The sequence below is a fragment of the Crocodylus siamensis genome, chromosome 5, assembly GCF_052110815.1.
Source record: "Crocodylus siamensis isolate JL-2025a chromosome 5, ASM5211081v1, whole genome shotgun sequence".
NCBI classification, from domain to species: domain Eukaryota; kingdom Metazoa; phylum Chordata; order Crocodylia; family Crocodylidae; genus Crocodylus; species Crocodylus siamensis.
The window spans coordinates 187,423,918-187,450,561 of record NC_143399.1 but is presented as its reverse complement, the minus strand read 5'-3'; the positions used below and the strand labels follow the sequence as shown (position 1 = coordinate 187,450,561).

The 26,644-nt window shown below is 40.3% G+C and overlaps 1 protein-coding gene across 3 annotated transcripts in view; it reads left to right on the top strand.

Moving 5' to 3' along the window:
* ITGB1 (integrin subunit beta 1) overlaps window positions 1–26,368 on the top strand; it is a 60,821-nt gene extending 34,453 nt beyond the window's left edge. For 2 of the 3 annotated variants that reach the window (XM_090047539.1, XM_090047536.1), the window contains exons 5-17: window positions 1,083–1,253; window positions 1,580–1,818; window positions 5,646–5,801; window positions 8,450–8,545; window positions 10,764–10,853; window positions 11,174–11,314; window positions 11,505–11,707; window positions 16,719–16,957; window positions 18,198–18,420; window positions 18,770–19,002; window positions 21,075–21,241; window positions 22,191–22,271; window positions 25,136–26,368. In XM_090047539.1, coding sequence (XP_089903665.1) covers window positions 1,083–1,253; window positions 1,580–1,818; window positions 5,646–5,801; window positions 8,450–8,545; window positions 10,764–10,853; window positions 11,174–11,314; window positions 11,505–11,707; window positions 16,719–16,957; window positions 18,198–18,420; window positions 18,770–19,002; window positions 21,075–21,241; window positions 22,191–22,265 — 2,033 coding nt within the window. In that variant the 3' untranslated portion in view covers window positions 22,266–22,271; window positions 25,136–26,368. The remainder of the gene's footprint in view (window positions 1–1,082; window positions 1,254–1,579; window positions 1,819–5,645; window positions 5,802–8,449; window positions 8,546–10,763; window positions 10,854–11,173; window positions 11,315–11,504; window positions 11,708–16,718; window positions 16,958–18,197; window positions 18,421–18,769; window positions 19,003–21,074; window positions 21,242–22,190; window positions 22,272–25,135) is intronic. The other variant, XM_090047537.1, reaches the window with a different exon arrangement.
* Window positions 26,369–26,644: the final 276 nt, after the last annotated feature.

Below are 26,644 nucleotides of genomic sequence, written 5' to 3'. Positions count from 1 at the left end.
TCTCTCCTCTCCCCCCTCCTCCTGCTCCTCTCCCTTCCTCCTACCTGCACTGCCACCTTCTGGTTCCTGCTGAAGCACCACACAGCTTCCCTTGCCCTCTTCCCTGCCAGATTGTGCTTGCCCTGAGCTAAATGATAGCCAGTAAGCTGACTGGTAATCATTTAAATGATTATTCATTTAACCTTTCATATCCCTAACGTGAATTCTGTCTACATCCCATTTTGGTACCAACTGAGTGATTTGGATCTGGCACTAAGCATCAGGTAGAGGAGAAAGAAGCTCTGTAGAGAAATCTGAAATGTGGTTTTGTAGATGCTGATAAATACAAAATTTCTTACCCTCTTCTGTGGCATTGAGGCTTTACAATGGAGGTACCTTTCAGGAAGTACAAGGTCAGGTTCAGGGTCACAGGTTCCTGTTTTTTTGTGGAAGTTACAGTCCCAAAGGCCTGTGGTAATATCTTAAAGTAGTTAAAAGAAACTCTAAAGCAGGCTTGAATGAAGCATGAGGAGGAACTAAATTATATTCTACATTACATACAGGTTTTCCAAAACTTTCTGTAACTTTGTAGGGTGGAATCCTTTTAAGGAATTAAGCACATTATTATGGTTTTGAGAGTAGCCATAAATTGTAGATGTCAGTTGCTCAGCTTCCAGGGAGAAACCTAACAGGATGTCATGGTCTTGGGATACAGGAACTTAGTGACGCTTATCCAGAGAAGCTGGCTGGGGTATGATTTGCTACCTATAGCAGCCTTTGAAAACTAATTTCTCTATGGCCAGTGTTGGCAATGGATTGTGAGACTCAAAATTAACAGTACTCTTTGGTGATTCAGGAAAAGAAAATATTGGAATGGGGAAGTCTGAGTTATCCCAGAAGTTTTTTTTTTCATTTTAAGGGGATTTTTGTTGGAACTTTGGTGACATATTAAGAAAGATAACCTGATTCATGATTATTTTCAAATATTTTGGGGGCACACTGATTAAAAAAAAAAAACTTTCCATAAAGCATATATTTTTGTTCAGTCGAAGCACTCTGAAATTTTAATAGGTTTCTGTTTTGTTGTTTAATTTTTGAAATAGGGGAACCACAGACATTTTCATTAAAATTTAAGAGAGCTGAAGATTACCCCATTGATCTTTATTATCTTATGGATCTCTCCTATTCCATGAAAGATGATTTGGAGAATGTGAAAAGTCTTGGTACTGCTCTAATGACAGAAATGGAGAAAATAACTTCAGACTTCCGAATTGGTAAGAAAGAGTGCCTTGTATGTAGCAGTGCAGAAAAGGAAAATTCCTACTTCTGGATTTTTATAACAGCTAGGTTAAATATGTTAAATCTAACAAATATTTTACAGGAAATTAGCAATAATACAAAGATTGCTTATTCTTAATTTTTTTAGAAAGTATTTAGCTGAGCACAAAAATGCTTAATATGTATGTTAGTAAAATTTAAATAAGTGTGAAAAATATTTTTTAAATCAGTACAAATTATAGTGAGTTGTACATACCGTTGTATCATTTTATCTAGTACGGTCCCACACTGCAATTTATAGGGGTTTATTGTTCTATCTTAGGCTTTGGTTCTTTTGTGGAGAAAACTGTGATGCCATATATAAGTACTACACCAGCCAAACTCAGGAACCCTTGTACAGGTGACCAAAACTGTACAACACCTTTTAGCTACAGAAATGTGCTTAACCTTACCAGTGAAGGAAACCGGTTCAATGAACTTGTAGGTGCACAGCAAATCTCTGGAAATTTGGATTCTCCTGAAGGTGGATTTGATGCAATAATGCAGGTTGCAGTTTGTGGAGTGAGTAGATACCATTTTCTTTACTGTTGTATTACATCAAAATGTTTTAATGGAGTCTATTTACATAATAGGTCTGGAGTTTAAAAGAAAGTTTTCAACATTTCATTTCAACACCAAACACTTTGAGACATCTCCATGGTAGAAAGTAGAGATGGGATAAACATATTTGTAACCATGAATTTGTTCCACAATATAGACATTCTGCTTTTTGAAGGTCCCTAATAGAAAACTTGAAGTGCTGATTATAAATCTTGTTCTCAGAAAATGAACATGATCCCAGGATAGTCTTTCCTAGTAGTTTCCGTAGAATGAGAATCAAAATGATTAGATCTTCACTGTTTAAGGCAGGGCTGTCCAACTGGCAACCCACCAGCTACGTGGCTTGTAGGGCCCTTCAGCCACCACTCTCCCAGCTGTGTGGTAGGGGAGTGCTGGGGGAAGGAGGGAGGCATGCACTCCTGGAACTGCTCATGAGGCCAAGGATGATGCCCCCAGTGGCAGGGAAGTTGGACAGTGGGGATGGGTGGCAGTATTAAATGCCACTGCATCCCTACTGCCAAATTTCCTGACCAATGGGGAGCCCCATAGGCTGGATTCCAAGGCTTTGCATGCCACATTTGGCCCTACATGAAACAATTAAACTTTTTTCCATTCAGGGCTAATGTTTCAGCAGTTTAGCTAACCTGTGTTGCTAGGAGCATGTACACAATGGTTAGATTGTTGCTGCTACACACTTGTGAACATCAGGTCCTCCTCCCCTTTTGAAATGGTTAAAAGTTAAGTTTGTCTGAAGCTTGAAGCATTTGTTCTTCTCAGTCCAAAATAGTTTGCCTGGTATCTTTTATACATATATGCACCTTCCAGAACTGTGAGTTAATCCTTTGTTACAGTATTATAGGCTGCTTACAGATGTTTAAAAAAACCCAACAAATGTGCTTTATGGAAAGAAGCAGCTGTTAATTCAACCCAGCTCCAGCACATCTTTATAGATCGGGCACTTCAACAGGGCTTTTTGGCACTTTTATTTAGAGATGATTCAATCAGCTATTAAAAACACCAGAAAGTCCACACTAAAGTGTCCAATCTATACAGAAGTTGGGCAAGCCAGGTCCAACTAACGTGATGCATCTTCTAGGCATGTGCTGGTCTTGGTGCAGGAGGAAGACACATGGGGCGCATTGACACATGCAAGCAAGTGTGCTTGCAGCAGCTCAAATAAAAACGGTGCAAATTTGAGCCAGGACTTTTTGCTTCAGCACACATGTTCGGACATGCACGTTGGTGTGGAGCAAATTGTGCCTCTTGGGGCAAAATAACCCTGCCTGGTTCCTCCCAGTGAGCCAGGACCTGTTTTGGCTCCAGCAGTGTAAAAAAGGTGCCATGTCCTGGCCCCATCAGTACAAAAAGCTGCCCTGGCATGTAGCTCAGGGCTGCTCGCTCTCAGAAGCTTCTGGGGCCCAGCCAATTGGTACCTGGGGACACTACCCCTTGTGCCAGCTGGACTGCTGCAGTAGCCCTAAGAGTTCCATGTACCCACTACAGCAGTCTGGCAGTGGGGGCTGCTGCCTGGCTGTGACCTGGTGTGCACCTGCCAGACTCAGATGGGGACTGCACAGCCAGTAGAGGCATCTGCCCCTCTAGGCCAGCTGCCAGTGGGCTGTGGCTACAGAGTTGGCCTCTGTGTGGCACTACTGCCACGTGTGCCCCTGCCCTGCCACCTGAGCAGCTGTTGCCCAGATGTTCACAGTGTAGTGGCCTGCTCTGAACTGTCAAAGCATGTCCTCCTGGCCCCATTTGGCCAGGAGGTCAGCCACAGCCAGCTGGGTCCAAGGTGCCAGCTCTGAGTAGGCTTCTCTGCGTGGATCCTGCCACTTGCCTCCCTAGCAGGAATTCTGGTGTTCCATGTTGGAAAACTGAAAAATCCCTGATAAAAAAAAATCCCAAAGTCACTCTGTAAAATTCCCCAAAATCCATGGTTCCTCCACAATTAAAACAAAAGGCCACTATAAAGGGAGAGAGACAGAGACATCTATCAGTTGGGCAATGTTTTATTGATATATCTACAGTGTTAAAGCAATGTGGAAGACTACCAGTGTCTCTGTCATCATAATAGAGTGAACTCTAAGTACATGTTTCATGAATACATTAATATATATTTTGCTGCCCCCACACAGGGGCTGTGGCCCCCCAACAAAGGCCAAATGGCCCCCTGCACAGGCTGCCACCCCCCCTGCAAGGCCCACATGCCCCACCCCAGCCCCCCGATCGCTGCCCCACCTGGCCCCATCCCCTGCCAGCTGACGCAGTGCCTCAATGGCTGCCTCCCCAACCCCCTCCACTACCCCAGGCACCATCACTTTAAAAAGGAAAAAAAAAAAAGCCTCTACTTACCTTAGAAGCAGGAGGGGCTGTGGGGCCTCCTGGCAGAGCCCCCTCACATAGCACAGGGCAGGAGGCCCGGGCTGGAACTGTCCCTCAGCTCCATGCTGTGTGGGCGGGGCCCCAGTGATAGAGACGGCAGCTGAACTGCCGGTAAGTGCTGGGGGGGGGTTGGGGGAGGGTTCTGTTTGGGATGCTGGGATGGGGGGCAGGGATCGGGGGCCTTGGGGGGGATGGGGCCAGGTAGGGCAAGGATGGGGGGGTTGGGAAGGCAGGCAGGGGGTAGGGCTGGGCACCGCTGGGATTGGGGGTCGGGGGGGCAGGGATCTCCCCCATAGTCCCCCCCCGACCCCTCACAGCACTGAAGCTCTGGTGCTGAAGCAGCTGCTTCAGCACCAGGGTGAGGGGCCAACCACAGAGATGCTCTGGCAGCCAGAGCATCTCTGTAGCGTCTCTGTAGAGGACCCAGCCTCTGGTTGCCTCAGGTCACGGTCCAGGACCATGCCATGCCCCATTTTTATTAACTTTGTGTTTTTTTAGACACCTGGATATCCAGGGGTCTAATTTTCTTGCAGCGCAGGGAACATTTTTTCATTCCCACACATGCCTCTTGCCCCATCTTAAAGGGGCTTGAGATTGGGCAAGAGGCATGTGTGCGCTTGTCTGGACGCACCCATGGAATTTAAAGTAAAGCATTGTTTTTTAAACATCTACAAGCAGCCATACTGTTTGATGACTGACTGAAAGATAAAATCGTTACATTAGTATGAGGGAGAATCAGAATTTTTTTTAAAAGAAGTGCAGTCTTATCTATAAATCCTCTGACTTCCATCCCCCCCCCCCCCAAATTAGTGGTCCTTTTCTGCAAGAACAACTTTAGATGACATGGAGTGTTTATAGACTTGGACCCTGCATTTGTAGTCTGAGAACTTACTCTGTGCTTCAGTTTTACTTAATGGAGCCAAGAGGAGAACTGTTAGAGAGCTAGTTATGGCTCTTCTGATTTTCGTGTCAAGTCCTGTGATTGCTGTGGACCCGGCCCACAGTCTAGGTTTCACTCCGCAGTTCTTCAGCTAGGCATGATCTCCAGAAGACCATCTGCTAGTTGGAGTTTGCCAAAGTACATTGTCTATACCCCTAAATTGGATGTGCAGCGTACTAACATAGACACTGGTTGTATGGGCATTGCACAGCATGAATAATATGGGCAACTTCTGCATATTTTGTGCTGAATAACCTAGCCCAGAAAGTGTGATAGTGTTCTATAAGGAAAAACACTATGTAAACATTAACATTACAGGACATTTGAACAAAATATAAACATGAATTGTAAAACTGATGATTTTGAGATGTACTGGCTCTTATCATTATATTTCTTAAACTTCTAAGTATCTATTGCATTGCATTAAAAACATCAGTGTAATTTAGTATTTTTTATTTCCCTTAAGAAACAAATTGGATGGAGAAATGTTACACGACTGTTGGTTTTTTCCACGGATGCTGGATTCCACTTTGCTGGAGATGGAAAACTTGGTGGAATTGTTTTGCCGAATGATGGGAGGTGTCATCTGGAAAATAATTTGTACGCAATGAGCCATTACTATGTAAGTCTTAGTATGTAAACATAAACCAGACTAGTTTAATAAATTTAAAGAGATTAAGGTTGAGAGGGATCTTTAGACCATATAATCGGGCCTCTGAATACCAAACACGGCTGAATTTCACCCACTAATGTATGCTTAACTAAAACAAATCTTCCAAAGAGGCATCAGGTCTTGAGTTGAAACCCTTAAGATATGAAGAGTTTGCTGCTGTCTTTTGTAGTTTGTTCTAATAGTCAATCTTACTGTTAAAGTATTTGTGCCTAATTTGTCATTTAACTTTCTATGGCTTTAGCTCGGGACAGTTTTGGTTAGGCTTTGTAGGCTAGATAGTTGAGTCCTTTAGTCTACTTGGTGTTGCCTCATGCTGAAGGTATTTCTTTCCTGTAATCAAGTCACCTTTCAGTCCTCCTCTTGATGAGATGAACTAATTAAAAACTCATTTATGGCTAAATATATTACATGGCTAAATATATTATATCTGTGCAGTTACTTTGTCTAGTTCCTTTTTTAACCTGGCCCCAAAAGATGCTATCTGCCTTTACTGTTTCCTGTGGCAATGAGGTCCAGAACTTAACTACCATATTTCACAGTATATAGGTTGACTCCAGTTTTCCAGTACAGAAAGTTAGGATTAGGATAGGCACGGTGTATAAATCAGTAAATCAGGGCCGGGCTCTGCACTCAGCTGGTATGGCCCCATCCCCTGCAAGCAGCGCTGCCTGGGCTGCACCAGCTGAGTGCTGAGCCCAGCCCTATCTGTCCCCATCCCCTGTGAGTGGTGCTGCCAGGCACCAAACCTAGCCTCATTCCCTGCAAGCCAGCGCTGGAGCTGGCTGCCCTCCCTGCACGATGGTGCGGAGCACAGCCTTCCCAGCCTGATTCTTTTGTGCTGCTCGAAGGGGCCAGATTTGGCACTTGGTTGGCGCAGCACAGGCAGCGCTGCTTGCCAGGGCCAGGGCTGCCTGGGTCGCACCAGCCAAGTTCTGAGCCCAGCCCCTCCGAGTGACACAATAAAGGTGAAATGGACCAGCTGCACTGTTTGCCACCGCACACAGACAGGAGGCAGGGAAGGCAGCCAGTTCCAATGTGCGCAGCTTCCCCTCGTGATGCACGAGTGCTGGCAGAACTGTGCATTGCAAAGCGGCAACACCCACACGGGCCTGTTGCATGCTGGCCAGGCCCTGGATATGGTATACAAGTCAGGGTGGAAATTTAAGGGTCAATATTTGGGCTTCAAACTTAGCTTTATACACCATGAAATATGGTATGTGCTGCATAAAAAAGTACTTTCTCTTGTTTCTTTTAAACTTGTCTCTTGCTAATCTCAGTGGGTTTCCTCTAGTTCTGATATTTTAGAATTTAGTGAATAACAGTTCCTTCTCTTTGATCACACCCTTTATGATTTTATAGATTTCTGTCATATCTCCCTTCAGCCTTCTCATTTACAAACTGAATGAGTCTGTGCCTTTTTAGCCTTGCCAGGTATGGCAGCTGCTCCATACTGCTGCTCATCTTGGTTGCCCTTCTCTGTTCCTTTTTCATTTTCACTATAGCCTTGTTGAGATTCAGAGACCAGAATTGTACACAGTATTCAAGATGTGGGTACAGCATGGATTAGTGTAATGGCAGGATATTTTCTGTTGCTACATACACACGCTTTACTGCAGAGTAGATTACTAACTTCAGAGTAAAGCATCACTGCCTACACGTGCAACAGGATTAGGCTGCAGTAAACTAATTTATGCTGGAGTAAGATATACTATGTTATGGTGGCATAATTTACTGCTATTAAATGCATGTGTAGATACTGACCATGGGCATAAATCGTGCCTGGTTAGCATGGGGCCAGACACCTGCCTGCCACCTAGCCACACGGCTCTGCACTTTCAGCACCCTCATGTTCCAGGCAGTCCTTCTGCTCCCTGATGCCGGAGCCCAGGGCTGACCCCCTGTGGCCCTTGCCAGCCTGTCACTGTTCTGCTCTTGCTAAGATTGCTGTCTCAGAAGCACATGTAGACTATGGTGCCCAGGAGTAGTTTACTCCAGCTCAAACTGTTCTGGATTTTATTGCTTCAGATTAATTGCATGTGTAGACATACCCTTTTTTGCTTTCTTAATGACATCCAACATTTTATTGATTTCTTTGGTTGAGCTGATGTTTTTAGAGCTGGACTAAATGATCTATAAGGTCCCTTGCAGCCCCTAACATCTATCCGTAATGACTGCAAGGTCTCTTTCTTGAGTCGAGAGCTATTTCAGAACCCAGCATTGTGTGCAGATAACTGAGGTTATTTCTTACTATTCTAATCTCATATTTTTTTCCATTTTTTGCCTAGGATTCATGTCAGGCCAACTAACTTATTAATACTTGGATCATCCTACTTTCCCTTTCTGACATAGCATTAGCACTCATGAATATTTTCAGTATTCCATGATTTATTTAAAAAGAGCATCGGTGGCCAGAGTACTTCTCAGACAGATCTTCTATAACTTTGGCACCTGCTGACAGATGACATGGAATATGTTTAAGATAAGAACGTGGTTAGCAGGTATTTTTTGTGCATCTTTGGTAATTAGATCTGCTAAAAGATATAAAGGAGAATGTTTAGATTCCAAGTTTGAATTAAGCACTGTGTTTAATTTTGCAGGATTACCCCTCAATTGCTCACCTGGTACAGAAACTTAGTGAGAATAATATTCAGACAATTTTTGCTGTGACTGAGGAGTTTCAGGCAGTTTACAAGGTAAGAATAAGTGAGATTAAGCTTCTGTTTTTTACAGGGCACATCTACATGTGCAGTTAATCCAGAGCAATAAACTCCTTACAACACCAGAGTTTACTGTTCCTGGGTGTGACACTTAAACATGTGCCTGTGACTGCAGCACACTGAGCCAGGTTGGAGCAGCCCTGGCTGGCAGGGGACCCCCAAGGGTCAGCCCATCCGCCTGCCAGCCTGGGGCTGCTCTGACCCAGCTCAATGTGCTGCAGAGGGTCTGGTTGGGGCACAAATGTGCTCCAGTGTGGGGCTAGCTGGCAGGCAACCCCCACACTGAAACACCCTTGTGCCCCAGCCAGTCAGCTTCTACATATGCTTTGCTGCACATGAAAAAACTCTGCAGCAGGGTAATACTTGTATTTACAAGTGATACCCTGGTGTGGCATTTATTAGTTTCCTGCAACTTAATAGGGCAACATGAGTTGACACCAAGATGTTTACTGCAGAGCTAATCACGCAGCTGCAGTAAATGTCTCATGTAGATGTGCCCACATTTTCCAGACATAAGAGGTTGATTTTAATGATCCAGTCTGCAACCATCAAAACTGATTTGAAATTAAATTGTGGATAAATATAGGTGACCAGGAAAGTGGTTTTTGCCATTCAGGCTCCCTTGTTTGAGTTTGACGCATTGGGGTTGGCATGGATGACTGCCCCAAAAAGGGAGGTTGAATAGTTAGAAATATTAGTGAAGATCCTATTTTTATAAGGCTGGGGGTTGGGTGAGGGTGTAGGTAGCTGATCTTTAGTATTGCCTTTTCAGAAAGTTCACTTCAAAATACTTGAGGGGGACAGGAAACAAAGTCAAAAGAAAACTGTGAAGAGGGAAAGAGCTAAGATTAAGGGTAGAGAGTGTTTGAAAACCATATGACTCTGTAACGCATGTTAATACCACTTCTGTAAATACCTCCTGGACGTAAGATTTTGCTGTTAGTCATATTTTATAGTTCTACCAGCAGAACTTTGGTCATTTTTAAGTATTTTCATTAGAGGGGTGGTTTTAGGTTCATTAGTGTTATGTAGGCAAAAAAATGTTAATAGATGTATATGCTGTGCTGTGTACCAGCTCTCAAATATTTTGAAAGTAGATAGATAAATTGCACTGATGTCTCTAGGTCTTGCCATGATGCCATAGAATTAGAAATGATTGTGATTAATAACTGCCCTGAGGACTTGAGTTTCTTGGCTTAACACCTATATAAAATATTGTCATATCCATGAGGTATTTTCCTATTAAAATAACAAGATTGTTTATCTTCCTTTTAGTTCTGTTCAGGCTGGTATTTTTTTCCCCCTTTGTTTGTATCTTTAGTTAGTGATAGTTGATCTTTCTTTCTCTGTTTCTGATGTCACAGGAGCAAGGATCCCTCATTGTTTCAAAGAGACTTAAAAATTCTTGTGGGTGATAGCTTTTATTGGACCAACTGTGTGTTTGGCATAGACATAGGCAAGCTTTTGGGCATCACACTGCCTTTCCTTAGGCCTCTGGGAGAAAAGCAGACAGCAGAGCTAAGTAGCAGGTGGAAAAAAGCTTGAAAATGGTCTAATAAAAGCTATCACCCACAATAATTCTTGCCTTACACATTCCTGGACCATCACAGCAACATCAATTCAATATTACCAGATCATTGTTTAAGAATCATTCATAGTTATAGGGGAAAATTCAAACTCTACATAATTAATGTGAAAAGTGTAAATTTTTAATAATTGCTATAGGAATAAAAAATACCTGAAAAAATGTAGAAAGACTGCAGAACTTTGTTACAGTAAAAGCTGTGTTAACTGGCCTTTAAGTAACCGGAGCACTCTATTAAGGGATGCTGGGGGGAGCTCACCACCACTGCGCATCCCCCCCTGGCTCCATGTATGGCCGACACCGCATTTCCCCCCACTCTCCAGCTGAAACCCCCCCGCCCTCAGGTAACCAGAATTTTTATATAACCAGCACTCCTCCTTACCCCATGCATGTGGGATAACAAAGCTTTTACTGCATTTCCCAAAATTTAGCGAGTAGTTTATCCTCTCACAAGTTACAGAAACTGCCAACAATTTAATCTTAGTCCTGAAAACTTACTTTACATTTTATTAAATGTAAAGTTTTAAATAATAACAGTGCCTTTTGTAGTTCAAGTTATATTTTGTTTGTGCAACTGGAACTTACTCTATCCACTTTTAATATTAAAAGGAACTGAAAAATCTGATCCCAAAATCAGCTGTAGGAACCCTGTCTGCCAACTCCAGCAATGTCATTCAGCTGATTATTGATGCATACAATGTAAGTTTGTTTTATTTACATATACATATTCGTTTCATTACATCTGCATATTCCTTTCAAACTAGTATGGCATAACGTTTTAGACATACTCCATTTTTTAACTTGTAGTTATGTTTAGAATAATATGCAAGTCACTCACGTTGTAGTGAAACATGCACAGTTACAATACTGGTTTCCAGTGATAAATACCAGTGCTGTCTCTGTTAAAATGTATAAAACAAATGTAAAATGAGAAAAATAGATGGTTCTACTGTATTTGTTAGAATCTTCTCAAGAAAGATTGTAATTATTACTGAACTAATAACTAACTTTTGGTTTAGTCCTTGTCTTCTGAGGTTATCTTGGAAAACAGCAAACTACCAAAAGGAGTAACAATCAATTATAAATCTTATTGCAAGAATGGAGTGAATGGCACAGGAGAAAATGGAAGGAAGTGTTCTAATATTTCAATTGGAGATGAGGTAAATATATATACATTTGGAGTATAGAAGACATTTAACTGTCCATCTGACTTAATGTACATTGTTAATATCTGATGAAATATATGAGAACTTCTGCTTTGAAAATGTGTCAGATATTTTATTTTTTTTAGTACTTTAAGACAGAGCTTCTTTTAGAACTAATGTGGGAATCGGTTTATTTTGCTTACAGGTTAAATTTGAGATAAGTGTAACAGCTAATGAGTGTCCAAAGAAAGGGCAAAATGAAACTATTAAAATTAAACCACTGGGTTTCACTGAAGAAGTGGAAATAAATCTTCAATTCATCTGTGAATGTCAGTGTCAAAATGAGGGAGAAGCTAATAGTCCTGACTGCCATGAAGGAAACGGGACATTTGAGTGTGGTGCTTGCAGGTAAATGGGTAAATGGAAATGTCTTTTTAGGCAAGGGAGAAATGTAAGTGAGGCATTTCTTTTTTCGACCAGGCTTTTTTATGATGATCATCTTACCAGGAATTAACACTGCAGTCATTCTCTATTGTAGTGTTATGATACCCTATCTTGCCTCCAGAAATAGTCACATGGAAATAGTAGAACTATTAGTAATGTACTGCTAAGCATGAGTTCAAGTATTAGAACCTGGTCTTAGTCTTTCATAGGATTTGAAGGTTTTCCTGTTTTGTTTTGTTTTTACTTTAAAGATTCATTTAATATGAAAATACAGCAAGGAAATAGAGGCACCAAAAAAGCAAGCACTAAGATCTCCTGGTTGCCTAAGACCTGGAGAAGGTTTGTAGAGCACCAGGGCCAAATGCCCTGCTGTCTGTCCCTTTGTAGCTCCAAAAAGTGCCATATGGAAAAGGCAGCAATAGGATCTCGTAGACCAGAGCATATCAAATACCTGGACCAATTAAGGTCTGCTGATCCAAGTCCCTTGGCACCAGAAGAGAGCTTCCATACCCAGAGGAAGAAAAGTCCACATTTTTGGTGTCTGGCACAGGCCAGGACCATGTCACCGAGCCCATCATTCACACACAGCAATCTACAGTGCAGCCGCTGCTTGTACCCTAGTTGGTCTTGCCATGCATCACAGTTTTCTGGCACTAAGTACCAGTACTGCTTTCTCTGTCCTTGTTGGCATCAAACCCTACCACCAGACCTTTTGGCACTGCTCATTGATACAGCATCCACTGCATCTCACTATAGCACCAGAGATCCTGCTGTTCCTGTTGCCAGGAGTCCTGTCATTAAAGTCTTCATGGAAACAACTGTACCTAACATCTACCATTGTGCCAGTATCTATCCAATGCATTCTAGAATTGGCTCAATATCCACTCTTGCCTTTGCGACTTGAGGCCCACATCTGTCCACAGAACCAATCCAATGTTCTAATTGCTTAAAAACAGGTTCCAGAGATGTATTGATCCTTTCTGCTTCCACTTCCGTGGGGTGCTCTGGCCCTGGGGGATATTCATCTCTGCAAGAAGAAGCAAGTCAATTGTTTACTTCCTCTGGCCCCCTGCCTCAATCCATTCCTTCAACAGAGGAACTTGGAATTTCCCAGGTCTCCTCAGTAGGATCTCAAACTCTTCACAGAAGATTTTTGTCAAAACACCAGGGCATTCAGTAAGGGACATTTAACAATAATCTGGCCCTTAGAAAGTAATTCTTCCAATCAGTCAGTCTATACTACAGTCAGTCCACAAACTTTGGAACTCTCCAACATCAGTCTTGTCATTATGCTTTTTTACAGACAAGAAATATAGAGTTCCGCCAAAAGACACAAAGTTTTTCTACTTAAATTCATCTCTTTCATCATTGGGGGTAGTGGAAGGAGTCAGTTAAAAATTGAGATGTGTCAGGATGCCGCCAAGAGAGAAGAATCCTAGACCTCTAGCAAAAGGGTCTACTAAGCAAGCTTACAGTTTCACGTCATAAACTATCGAGTCTAACTGGCCAGATATATCTTCCAATTACATAACTGTAATAGCTGCTTTTGTAGACATGTTGTCCTCTGCTTTCAAAGACTCCTTCCTTTCAGTCATATCAGAAGGAAAAATGGCTCTGCAAGCTCCCTTGGTGGCAGTGGTATTGTGTTCTGTGGTGAGAAGTGTAAGCACTAGTAGGCCATCATGAGACTCTTGGGCTCTGGGCTTCTTAAAGAGGCTCACACCTCGGTGGAAGGCAGCACTGAGCTATACAGATGAGGATTGAAGGATCTCCCTTGAGTGTGTAACCCAACCTCTTCAAGACCCAAGCCCCATTTCCACCAGTTCCAGACCCACAAGTGCCCTCCAGTGGACCTATCACTTACCCCAGCATCTGCCTCCTCTCACTACTGTAGGCCTTCCAAAAATAGGTGGAGACTCTGTGGGTAGCACCAATCCTCTCCATCCTTTCTCCTACTGTGAGCACTTAAGAAAGCAAGGGCTCTGACACTGGTCATAAGAGATGTCCTCTGAAAGCTTGGCTGCTTTCCTGTCAGTATGGACCAGTATTACAGATAAATGGATCACAGACACAGTCATAAATGGCTGCACCATTGAAGTAGCTGTTCTTTTGTCTCCAGATCCCACCTGTCACCTCTGGGGTGTAGAATGTGCTCTGGCCCACCTGAGAGGAAAACAGACTATATACCCTGTACTTTTCTATCTTTGGAAAGGAAAGAAGGATGGAGACTGAACATGGACTTAAGAAACCTAAATGAGAATACTCTGCAAGCTCAAGATCAAGATGGTCACAGTAGCAACCATAATTCTGTCTCTGTGATAAGGGAAACTGGCAACCTACAGGATGCTTATTTTTATATTAGTGTCCACATTTCATGTGGGCAATACCTAGCCCTTGTTATGGCTCAGAACCAGAAGGTCCTGGGCCTTATACTCCTGTTGCCCCAGTTCTTTATGAAAGTTCTGCAGTAGTGGTCATGCATCTCACAAAAGTAGGGACTGCAGTCTCCTCACCTGCACAACCAATGCCTGACAGCAGAATGCTTATCAATGAAACTACCAACAACTATGGATCTCTTCTTATTCAGCAAAAAATTGATCCTAATTCCTGTTCTGTCAATAGGTCAGGGGGTATTAGGACACAATAGCAGACATGGTATTCCTCCCACAATAGCACTTCTGTGCCATTAAAAAAAAGATCCTTGAGCTAGAAGGGCTGCCAAGAAACTAAGATGGTGCTTCTCACTCCTTGGACACATACTGTCCTCCTGTACCTTTGTAATGACAGATGTCAAATTTTGCAACTCATCATAAAGCTACAGCAAAACTAAAACCAAGTCATGGGGTTAGCATCAGATTAGCCCAAGGCAGCCCTGATTTCAGGACCTCCCACACTTATCAGTTGCATTTATTGGTGTCAGAGTGTTTCCCTGCCTGTTTTCCAAGGCAGTGGCAGAGTACACTACCCAAACCTGCATTTGTTCTGCCTTACTGCCCAGGTGCCAGATGGATTTTGCAGCTAGAAGAATCTGTTTTACCTCCCTTTATAAACATGGGGAAGTTTCCAAGAGGTACACTTACCTTGTGTAATAGCTCAGATTTTCCATGCAGTCCCAAAACATGAGATTTCTCCAATACTATTGGATTTCGCCAATACTGTTCTCAATCCTAAATATTTTAGGCTACTAACTGGAACTGAGGAGCCCATATCTATCCCTCGGTTTAGTTAAGGTCCATTTTGCAGCAGTTTTTGCCCCCTCCCATCTCCTACCATATACGTCACCCGTTGGAGGGTGACTGCTTTTCTCCCACTATCTCATTGAAGTTACTGAAAGGGTTGGTAAAGGTCTTCCCTTGTGTCAGTGACCTAGTCCTTCAGTGGGACTTGAATCTGGTCTTTACACAGTACCAATGCAGCCACCATTTGAGCCAGTATCATTCTGCTGTCTCCCACATCTGTATGTGAAGGCTGCCTGCTAGCAGTGATCATCTCAGCCAGGTAAGTTAGTAAGATAAAAGCCATAATGGACATATCCACTATTTATGGCCCTCTGTCCAGACAAAGCAGTCCTTTACTTCCACATTCCAAATTCCTGTCCAAGTTTGTTTATGAGTTCCATCTTAGGAGCCATATTTCATCACCAGATTTTTCCCAAAGCTGCACAATTCAGGATTTGAAACCATGCTTCACATTTTGACTATGAAGAGAGCAATACTCCAGTCATTCTTGGAAGAGATTCAAAGTCCCACCTCCAGATATTGTGGGTTGTTTTGGAGTCACCAATATGTGGACATGTGTGTGAGAACAACTATTTGAAGGAGAAAAGGAAGTTTCATACCAGTAATGGAGTTCTTCAGGAGGCTGTCCACATTCAACCTCCCCCACCAGTTTCTTCTCATCATTGGAGGCTTTAAAATTTGAGGTTGTAAAGAAATGGAGAAGCTGTTACGTCCTTCATTCCTAGGGTGTGAAACGGTAAACAGAAGGGGCTAGGAGCAGTCTATACAAGTTGAAACAAATTGCAAAGTTGTTTTTCCTTCCTGCCTAGCTTCTTAACATATCATTATTAATTACAGTTAAAAGCAGTACAACATACTGATCTGTAGAAAGATTTAATGATCATATTAAATGTAGGACTTAATTTTGCTAGCATATGGATTCTATTTATGGTGGAAGATTGCACTGAGTGATTGCAGAACTGGGGTATGCCTCTTCAACTGCTAACCATTCGGAAAGGAAGAAGTTAGTTGTTAGTCTAGTTACTGGATAAATCACGTCATTTTTCAAGCATTTCTCCATTCTTTTTGAGTAAAGAAAGCTAAGCCCATCCTTATGCATCATGCATCACATCTGCCATTTCTATGGCTTCTTGAAACAGGGTTAAGAATATTCTCCTGCTTTTTTACCACACTTCAATGATTTCTATTAGCACTTTTAATATTTCTTCTCTAATTTAAGTCTGTCAGTTCTGAAAATCCCAAGACCCTTTTCATTAATCTTTTTGCGCTGATTTGCAGAAATACAGAGGTTCTACAATTCTGAAAATTCATGCTCAGCTGGTGTTTTTGAGAGAATTTTTACTTGGCAGAAAGATTCAGTAAGACAGACAGACAACAGTTGCCACAGCAAATAGCTGCTGGAATTCTAAAAATAATTAGACTGTTCAAGTGACAGTAGCTATGGAGGCATGTTGTTGAGATCACAACCCCCAGCTTTTCATCTGGAGAAAGCAAAGAGTGTAGAAATTGCTTTATGGCATGATTAAATCCAGTAAGTCCCAATAATTCTTATGCAAGTATCAGCTAGTATCTATTTCAAAACCTGATCTACAGCATTTCTTCTAGGAATCAAAGCTTTGAATGCTGCCTCTTAGCTTAATGGATCTCTTTATTTTATGTATTATTGTATGGAAACATTTTCAGTTACCTGTGTTTTATTCAATCTAAAATCTTCAGCATATTTTTTAATCTTATAGATGTAATGAAGGACGTATTGGAAGACTCTGTGAATGCAGCACAGATGAAGTAAATAGTGAAGATATGGATGCTTACTGTAGAAGAGAGAACAGTACAGAAATATGCAGTAATAATGGAGAATGCATTTGTGGACAGTGTGTGTGCAAGAAAAGGGAAAATACCAATGAAGTCTATTCTGGAAAATATTGCGAATGTGATAACTTCAACTGTGATAGATCAAATGGCTTGATCTGTGGAGGTGAGAGATTAGTTGATAGTTCTACAGAAAACTGGCTACACACTGCAGGGTGAAACTGCAGTTTAATGAAATAGTGGCTTAAAGGATATGATAAAGAGATACAGAACTATAGAATCTGTCCAGGTTGATAGTGGATGCAGGTACAACCTAATGGTCCTTTTCTTCTAACCCAAGGGTGTATGTTATCCATTGATAACATTTAATAAAATTTCAGATAAATACCTTTCCTGCCACCACAGTTCCAATCTATGACAAAATAAATTTGACAAGTGTTATGAGAATTTCATATAGAGTACTTTTGCCTTTTAAAAAACAATAAAAAAAAATTATTGTACATCCTACAAGTCTGACAATACCTACGGTAAGTAACCAGACATTGTATGTCTTAAAACTGAACAATGACAATAGCAGGATAACCTCATGTACATAAAAGGAATTAGGAATCTTAGCCTGCTTACTAGCGATCACTGTTCATGCCACACAAATTACAATTACAATTGGTAACTTCTTGGTATAATGCCATGGACTCAGACTTTGTGTTTGAATTCAGACTCCTGTCCTGAAGTTGAGCACAAATGGCAAGTTTGAAGAGGGAGCTATGTTATTTACTGTGGCCACTTCTACATGAGACACTGATTGCAGTAGCCTGAAACTACCAAGCAGTAGTGTTGCATGGCAGAAACTGTGACGCAACTCTACCGCACAGTAACTGGAGTTACCACACAGTCATTTAGTACTTGTTTATACAAATACTTAAATGACTGCGCAGTAACAACTGACCAGTCAGCATCTCATGTAGACGTGGCCTGTGTATTTGTAAAAGCATCTAACACAAAGGGGCCCAAATCTGGTAGAGGGTCCTAAGGACTACCAAAATGTAAGTGTTAAATTACAATTATAGCAAAGTTTGCACTGACATTCATGTGCTAGTTGTATGCTGTTATCTGTTGTAGAGAGCCCTTTGTTTATATTTCTGTCAGGGAACTTTCACCAGCCTTTTACATTTTGAAAAGAAATTCAGATGGAAGGAGTTGGGCAAAAAAAAATTATTTAAACAGAACTCTCTAAAAAATATTAAAATTATATTCTATATTTCCTTTCTTCATCTTTATTTTTTCCTGGCTTATATTTCTTAAACCTATATACTGGTGTCAAGCATTAGTTAATGTTTCTCAGTATCAAAAAAAGTATGCACTCTTTACTGAACTTCACATTACTAAAATACCTTTTTAATATGTAGGAAATGGCATCTGCAAATGTAGAGTGTGCGAGTGTTACCCCAACTACACTGGCAGTGCTTGCGACTGTTCATTGGATACATCCACGTGTATGGCTTCCAATGGACAAATCTGCAATGGAAGAGGAACTTGTGAATGTGGAACCTGTAATTGCACAGATCCCAAATTTCAAGGTCCCACATGTGAGATGTGTCAGACCTGTCTTGGTGTCTGTGCAGAGCATAAGTAAGTGTCTATACAACAAAAATATTAAGCTTTTAGAGATGTGGTATGTGGGTTTGGACAGAAGTAATAATTGAAACATTTCAAAAGCTTTTGAAACGTTTCAGAGATCTGGCTGTACAGATGGACAAGCCCTTTGACGTATTCCAAAAGCAGTTGAAGTGCTCCAAAATAGTACCTCTTGAAATGTGGCACTGTCTTTCAGTATTTCAGTTCTTGTTACACAAGCAGGGGGATGGGGGACCCAGAGATCTTCCAGACTCCTCCCCCCTCCATGTGCCAACATGGAAATACTAAACATTTCCCTTATGAACATGTTTAAAAGTAGTGTTTCTAATCTGTGTTTCATCAGGGACTGCGTTCAATGCAAAGCTTTCCGAAAGGGAGAAAAGAAAGACGCTTGTTCTCAGGAGTGCTCATATTTCAACATGACATTGGTTGAAAGTCGAGACAAATTGCCACAGCCTAACCAGCCCGATCCACTGTCTCACTGTAAAGAGAAAGATGTTGATGACTGTTGGTTCTACTTCACATACTCTGTCAACTCAAACAACGAGCCCATTGTCCACGTAGTGGACACGCCAGGTACAAACCCCTTATTGTAGATGCGTCTTTCACCTTTGTTGTCAACTGAGTCTCTTTGGTGCTCAAAGTTGGATTGATTCACCTTGTTTGAAGATTCAGACTATAGCCAAGCATGAGTTTTGGCTCTCTGACTGGAAACTGGGGATGCCTGAGATGTACATGAGTTTGTTTGCTGGCTCTTAGCCTGGCTGACAGATTTGCTCCAAAAGCACACACAACACTTACCAACGTGTTAGGTTTTTTTCCCCCTTTATTGACATAATTTAGTCTTACATAATACCCTGTAATCAAGTCTTGTATATCTTAGTACACATCCTTCTAGTGTGCTTTATGTTAAAAAAATGTTCTGTTACAGGTTACCTCAAAAAGTGTGCAGGTTAAACTAAGTGATCCTCTCTGGACTTGTGAGCTGTGAAGTTGCACTGCCTTGTCTCTCCTTGCCAAGATCCACGTTGATGCATGCTTCAGGCAGAGGCATGAGTCAGTGCAAAATCCAACACGAAGAAGCAGGTCCCCATGTGGGAGCATGGAGTGCTAGGGATTTCCTAGCTCCTCCACTGCCTCACAGTGGGACCTGCACCTCTACATGCTGCAAAGATCAACACAGGACCTGATGTGGGGCAGCTGAGGACCTGGGGGGGTCCCTGAGCAAGGGGAACATTACCCCTTGTCGCACACTGGACAAGGAGAAATGTATGTGTTGCCCAGTATAGTGGATCAGCTGTGGTTTGGTGATGCCTGCTTCTACTCAAATAGTCTTATTTATTTCATACCAGCTCATACTGTACTCAGCCCAGTTATATTCAAGGGTGGTTGTGAGTGGCCACTTATTGAATTAATCCATAATTTTCAGATCTCCTTGAGGTTCTTCCTGAAAAGATTAACTAGCAGAAGACAAACTGCATTAACTATGGTTTGATTAACTTTTTACCTTTTACCAGGAAATTGGCTAGTTTAGATTACTGAATAGATGGTTTACTGTTTAATGAAGCTAATGTCTCTGCAAAAAAGGCCAACTTTCATATGTAGCAGTAATCTCCTGATTTGAGGTAGTAGCCTATAATCAAGTATAATTTTTATTAATTTTATGTAAGAGGCATAGAGCCATGTCTCATCCAACAGAACTCAAGTTGATCAATTAGATAAGATCAGTATTCTAGCTAATCCAGTGGCTTCCACCATCATAAATATGTTAATCCCCATAAAATGCATACAATGCTGCAGTTTTTAAAAAAATCCCTTCCTTACCTCACCTGTTTATTCCCTAAATTATGCACATTGTTTTCTTATCTGGCTTTCTAAATGTTCCTCTATTATGAGAAATTATTGCATATTTGGGTAATGCCTTCACATTCAATTTTTCCTTTGTTCTTCTGGCTTGGGATAGCATATTTCCTAATGTGTCACTGTCCTGTAGTTCTAAGCACTGTATACTTTGTAAAGTCTCTTTTGCGATTTTTTTTTTATGCATTTATTTGTAGTTTTACATGAAAATATCATCTCCTAGTTTAACAAGGCTGATGATCAGATTGAAGAAGTCTCATAAATATCCCAAGCCTTTTATGTCAGGGCATCATGATGTTACAATTAGCAATATTTTTGCATTTTGCCTATCTGGAGTAGAAACTGAACCAAGTAAGATATGAAACTGAAACTGTTTTATAAAAAATACCTATTTGGAATCTTGCATAAAGATTCTCATACTCCCACTTTTATCGTATGTCTCTTGATTGTTTAAAATACAGTTTTCAACAGTCAGGCATAGCCTGAAAAGATAACCTAATAGCTTCAATCAGTATACAATTCTTAGTTATGTGTGAAATTGGTCAGCAGAACCTTAAATTCAAACTTGCTTTTCATTGATTTTTGGGTCTCAAAACTTAAAAATAGGATCACAGATAATGTTATAGAAGGTCTGTTTTGGGTAACTACTGGGATGGGAGAAATTATAAGCATTTCTCTTCACAAACTTGAGGCTCAGAATATTCTTTTCAGTACACCGTGCACTTAAATAGTTCCACTCATGTTGACTTACATTGTGCAAGCTATACAGCAATTATTCTATTTTTCAGAATGCCCCACTGGTCCTGACATCATTCCTATTGTAGCTGGTGTGGTTGCAGGAATTGTTCTAATTGGCCTTGCTTTATTACTGATTTGGAAACTACTTATGATCATTCATGACAGAAGAGAATTTGCTAAGTTTGAAAAGGAAAAGATGAATGCAAAATGGGACACGGTGAGTCAATGGAACTTTTAAATTCTAGAAAACTACTGTGGTGGTTATGGGAAGTACACAGTTTTTTCTTGTGTCCCAGATATCTCAAGGTGCTCCTAGAAAGGAAAAAATAGGAATACAAAAAAACCCTTATTTATAGTTTGTCTTGAACGTGACCTATATGTGTTATCTATGACAATTAATTACGAAGGAGCATCTCTCCTTGTAAAAATGTTACCTAGCTATATAAAGCAGCGTTTGCTCAAAAATTCAGGTCAGAGTTCTAAATAGTTAATTAATTTGTTGTACTGTTATAGAAAAGGAAACAAACTACAGCAATAATGCTAGAACAGTGCCAGTTGGTTGCAATTGCCATATTTTCTTGCATATAACACACCCCTGAATATAAACACATCTATTTGTAGAAGGCCTTAAGAAGGGAAAAAAGTCATACCATGGAATACATAGGTCTGGGGTTTTTCCAGGGGTGGAGGCCACATGCCAGGACTGGGGGTTGAGGGCATCAGAGAACCAAATATTCAGACAACTTTCATTAAAAGTTGTAGGGAGTTGCATGTGGAAAAGTAAAATGCCATCCTGTTTTGCAAGGAGATTTTTAATATCATGTATGTTAATGTTTTGGGGGAGAAGTCAGTAACTGTACTGACTCAAAATATTTACACTGAACTCTTACAGTAACAGACAGCCATGTGCATTTGAAAAGCAGATTTATGGTTTGGTCGCTCCCGTAGAATAATTTAGGAGGCCTTTATTTTTATTTTTGAAGACTTGAAAGGTTTTAAGATTTGTATGTATTTGTTTTGCAATGTCAAAGAGTTCTGAGAGGGAATTACTAACATAACTTTCCTTTACACATCAGCATGACCTTTCCTTTTTTGTGCGCTAGTTGAGAATGTTTCTCTCTTTCTCCTGTTGAATTATTCGACATTGACCATTTCTTTTACTTCAGCAAGAAAATCCAATATACAAGAGTCCTATTAATAATTTCAAGAATCCAAACTATGGACGTAAAGCTGGTCTCTAAGTCTCAGTTTGTATTTTCTTTAATTTTCTTCCTTTTTTCTTTTGCATGCAACTTCTCTTCAAACTCACTGTGTGTCGCTGTCCATTAATCATAGTTTGAGTCTTACTCAGTTTATCCATGGCTGCTTCAATTCTGAAATGTCAGAATTGGCTTCTTTACTAATGTCAACTTTTTTGAAAAACTCAGTTTATATGTGAAGAAGGATATTATTTACTTTTATATATAATAAGTATATGCTTTGAATTGGTGGATAAAGTAGAATCTCTTTGGTCTTCTCTACACTAGAGATTTTTACCTTGAGTCAACTGATTGCCAGTTAACCAGAGGTTAACTTATTGGTAATGACTGATCTGAGCACACTTCATAAGTTTTTCCAGGATGCAGATATTTGGTGGCTTCACTTGAATAGTTTTGAGGGAGCATCCTAACTAGTCTTTACAGGATAACTGACAATAAAAACAATAAAAGTTAACCTGACTACAATTAAAACCCTGTATAAATATAATACGTTTCTTATGAATTAAGTATAGTATTTATTCTCATTCTAATTTTTATCAGTCATCATCAGCATAATCCCTGGGCTCTCAGCCTCATAACTTTGTGTTATTCTTGGGAAGAACGATTATAGTGATGAGGTAGTGTCATAGAAAGATTTTTGCTTTGCAAGGTCTCCAAAACCTATCCATTTTCACTACAGAAACCTTTCCCAATCCCTGATTACTTCTCCTCTAATATTGCAACCTATGTCTTCCTGAATACTCACCTTAAACAGCACTCCCCTCACCATATTTTTTTCAGTCTGTTTGGAAGCAAGCTGTGAAAGTGATTTGCTTGTCACTGACCACATCTAATTCCATTTCCAAACACTGCTTAGGTGTTTTTATATTTTCTGAATGAAATAAGATTCCTTTTCTTCCACCATAAGGCTTTACGTAAAGCATCTCCTGGATCCTACCTTGTTCTTCTTTTGTTCTGCTACATCTCTGCCCTCTTCTTTGTGCACAAGCTAAACACTGAACCAGTGTTTTAGTGGCCTCTTGTTCTCTGTTCGAGACTGCAGGAACCGTAGCCACGTATATTGGCTGTCCTTTAAATTCTCTATCACAAGTATACTTGTGATAACCAAGTAGAAGTATGCATCTTCTAACTGTATGAACTACAAACCAGTGAAATATGAAGGCCACAAATGAAAAAAAATACTTCTGTAGCTAAGAAGCAAAAAGGGTTCGTGATTTAATATATTACTCAACTCCATTATCTGGCAGCATGTTCTATCATATCCAATCAGCCAGAACATTTGTGGGAGCCAGGCTAGGGAAGCTGAAAACTGGAAGATTTTATTAATTGCTTAATATATAGGATCTTTAAATACAAACAGCAGGCCAGATATGAATGTAAATTAGTTGCATTTTTCTGTTAGAATACATATAACTCAGAAAGCAAAAAAAATGGAATTCCGTTAATCTTTTTAAGAAAAAATCCATTATTGAGCTAATAGATAAACCTTGAGCTTCTTAGTTGGTAGAGTGGCTATTAAGCAGGAAAGTAAAACTAGGCTTTAATCCAGTGTTGAAAACCACATGATCAGACCCCCAAAAACCTGCATCCAGTCCTACTGAAAGCTAAGAGGTTTCACAAAGGCCTGCTGATGCACTTCACAAGTTAATATCAAAGCACAATCATTCAAAGGAACAATGTAATTCATTTCTACTATAGACATACTGTATGAAAAGCTAAAATTTTTTGATTTCTTTTTGTGAAACTCTGCATGATGTTTTAATTTAGGAGGGCATGTGGTAGAGACGGTGTATTTGCTAATTTTGCATGATAAACATGCTTGTTTGAATTTTTACCATCTTTTTAATACATTTTTTAAAACAAACATCTGTCTCAGAAGACAGGCTCATCTGTGGAACTCTACAGTTAAATGGATAGTAAGGGATAACTCTTAACATTTTAGTAGGGCAGGACTTCTTGTGGCCAGGATGGTCCATGGAATATGTGTGAAGAAAGGATTTTTGGGGTCATATCTTTTACTGGACTGACTGCATAGTTGGGAATGAAGTGAGTCAAGGTTTCAGACACAAACTGCCCTTCCTCGGATCTTTATAGCAGCTGAAGACGTGAGTTGTTGCTCACAATTAGCGGTCTGCCCAACTCGAGGCGGCAGCAGCCAATTTCATGGACAGAACACAGGGCTGGCCATTTTCACAGGCTTATCATGGTGCCTCCCCCTCCCCTTCCCCCAGCCCCTCACACCTCTGATTGGCTGAGGGACTCCCCCTCCCTCTAGTACCCTCTTTCCCCCCCATCAGTGGTTGGCTGAGAGGGCTGTCCGTCATGCAACCTTGTCTACTGCCACTGATTCACTGATATTTAGGCCACCTTAGACCCAGGATTGTTTTGTTTTTACAGCTTTTTAAATGTTTAAGAAATGTTCATATTACTTCCGGCATTGCAGAATTTGATAATTACTTCTTATAAAGCAAAGTAGGCTATTTACATACACATTCAAGTACTTCCTGTGACTGTAGGGCATGGTTCTGGAAAAAATGTTGCACAAAGTGCTTTCCTCCTCCCTTTACAAAAAGTGTTATGAACTGTAAAGATTTCAGGTGACTGTTCAGCCTTCAAATCAGCATGTATGGTTCCCAGATATGGAGGAAAACATGTGACATATACCTATAATAAAATTGTGCTCTAACCCTTTGCTTTTATTAGCTGAGCATGCATTTTATTTGAGCTAAAGTTGTTGTGTACGGAAACAATGCAGATAAATAAATGATAACTTCTTAAAATAATTTTTACATTTTCCACAAATGCAGTACTTCGTGTACCTTTCTATTAATATTAATCTTTCTCTTTTTTAGGGTGAAAATCCTATTTACAAGAGTGCAGTGACAACTGTGGTAAATCCTAAATATGAGGGAAAATGAACATTGCTCATATAACTTCACAACACTGTATGCAACATAGCAATTTTTGTAGTCACAGTTAGGTAGATATAGGGCAATACTGCAGTGATTTTACTAACTCATTACATATAGGTTTGTTTCCTGTGCAGGTTTTGAAAATGTACAATATGAAATTTATTTTGCAAATAAAAATAATCAGTGCCAGGGGACTGACAAAATACTTGAGACTGCATAGCCTAGTCAGCTAAGGTCACATGGTGCCTTTTTGACCTTTCCCCTCCTGTTCTGTTAAAATGTAGGCTTCTGTAGGATGCATAGATACTGCTATAGCATGACTGAGAGGGAAATGGTTAAAACAATCAGTATGAAGTCTCTGCCTAGCCATGGAGTATTAAAATTTAAGTTTTAGCTTTACAGGGACATCAGGGCTTGAGTTTGCAGACACAGTTAAAATGTAAACTAAATAGCTTCTTTTAATCTCATTTTATATTTTTCAAGTTGGTGAATAACTGGTGGTCTGTTTGCTGGATGTATCTGATTAGATCTACAGTAAGTTGAATAGGTTGGAAATGAATGATGTAAAGGACTGTGAAAAGTATGTGCGTACCTATTTTTAAATTGCCAAGTAACAGCTTATGGAAGAATTGAAGGTGTTGCGAAACTTAGGAAAGGATAAAAAAAGCTTTAAAACGTGTCATTTTTCACAAAGTTGCTGCCTGGTGACTGACTTTTCTTTGTAAATTCAAGCCCTGGCTTGCAGTAGCTTGAGGTACTCAGTCAAGACACCCTCAAAATACATAAGGGCCTTAATTCATATCATGTCTTTTTTTTTGTAAGGTTTTGGTTTAAAGCCTGGTGCTTTGTCACCCTTCCTAATATTTTAATGTATTTAGTTGCAACTTTTGTAAGATTTTTTTATTGACACAAACTTTATTTCTTTCGCAGTCTTGGCTGTAAATTTGCCTTTACCCTGTAGCTGAGATTGCATAGCTTGTACTGTGACGTGTCTGTCACATCTCAGTATTGACATGTGCCATGTATATTTGCCTTTGACCATTCAGATTGCATCTGTTCCAGATTTAGTCATATTCTTGTTTTAAGTGCCTTTTTTATTTTAACAGATGTTCACTTTTTACAGTGCTGTTACTGAAGTTATTTATTAAATAAAATACCTAAAAACACCTCAAACTTGTGTCATCTTCTAATGTACTGTGTTCAAGCAGCCATACAGTACGCTCACAAGGGTTAAGGGCTAACAGCAGTTTTGATAGTATAATTTCTAATGAAAAGTGTGAGAAGTCTTTTGTTTTATTCATTTTGTTAATATATTAAATTAATCCTGAAAAGTCTATTCTAGTTAATGATGACTGTTTATTTAATTATGCTCCCTTTGAACTGGCACTGTGGCACAACACACACAGTTGATAATGGGGGATAAAAAGAATTACACTAAAAATATACTGA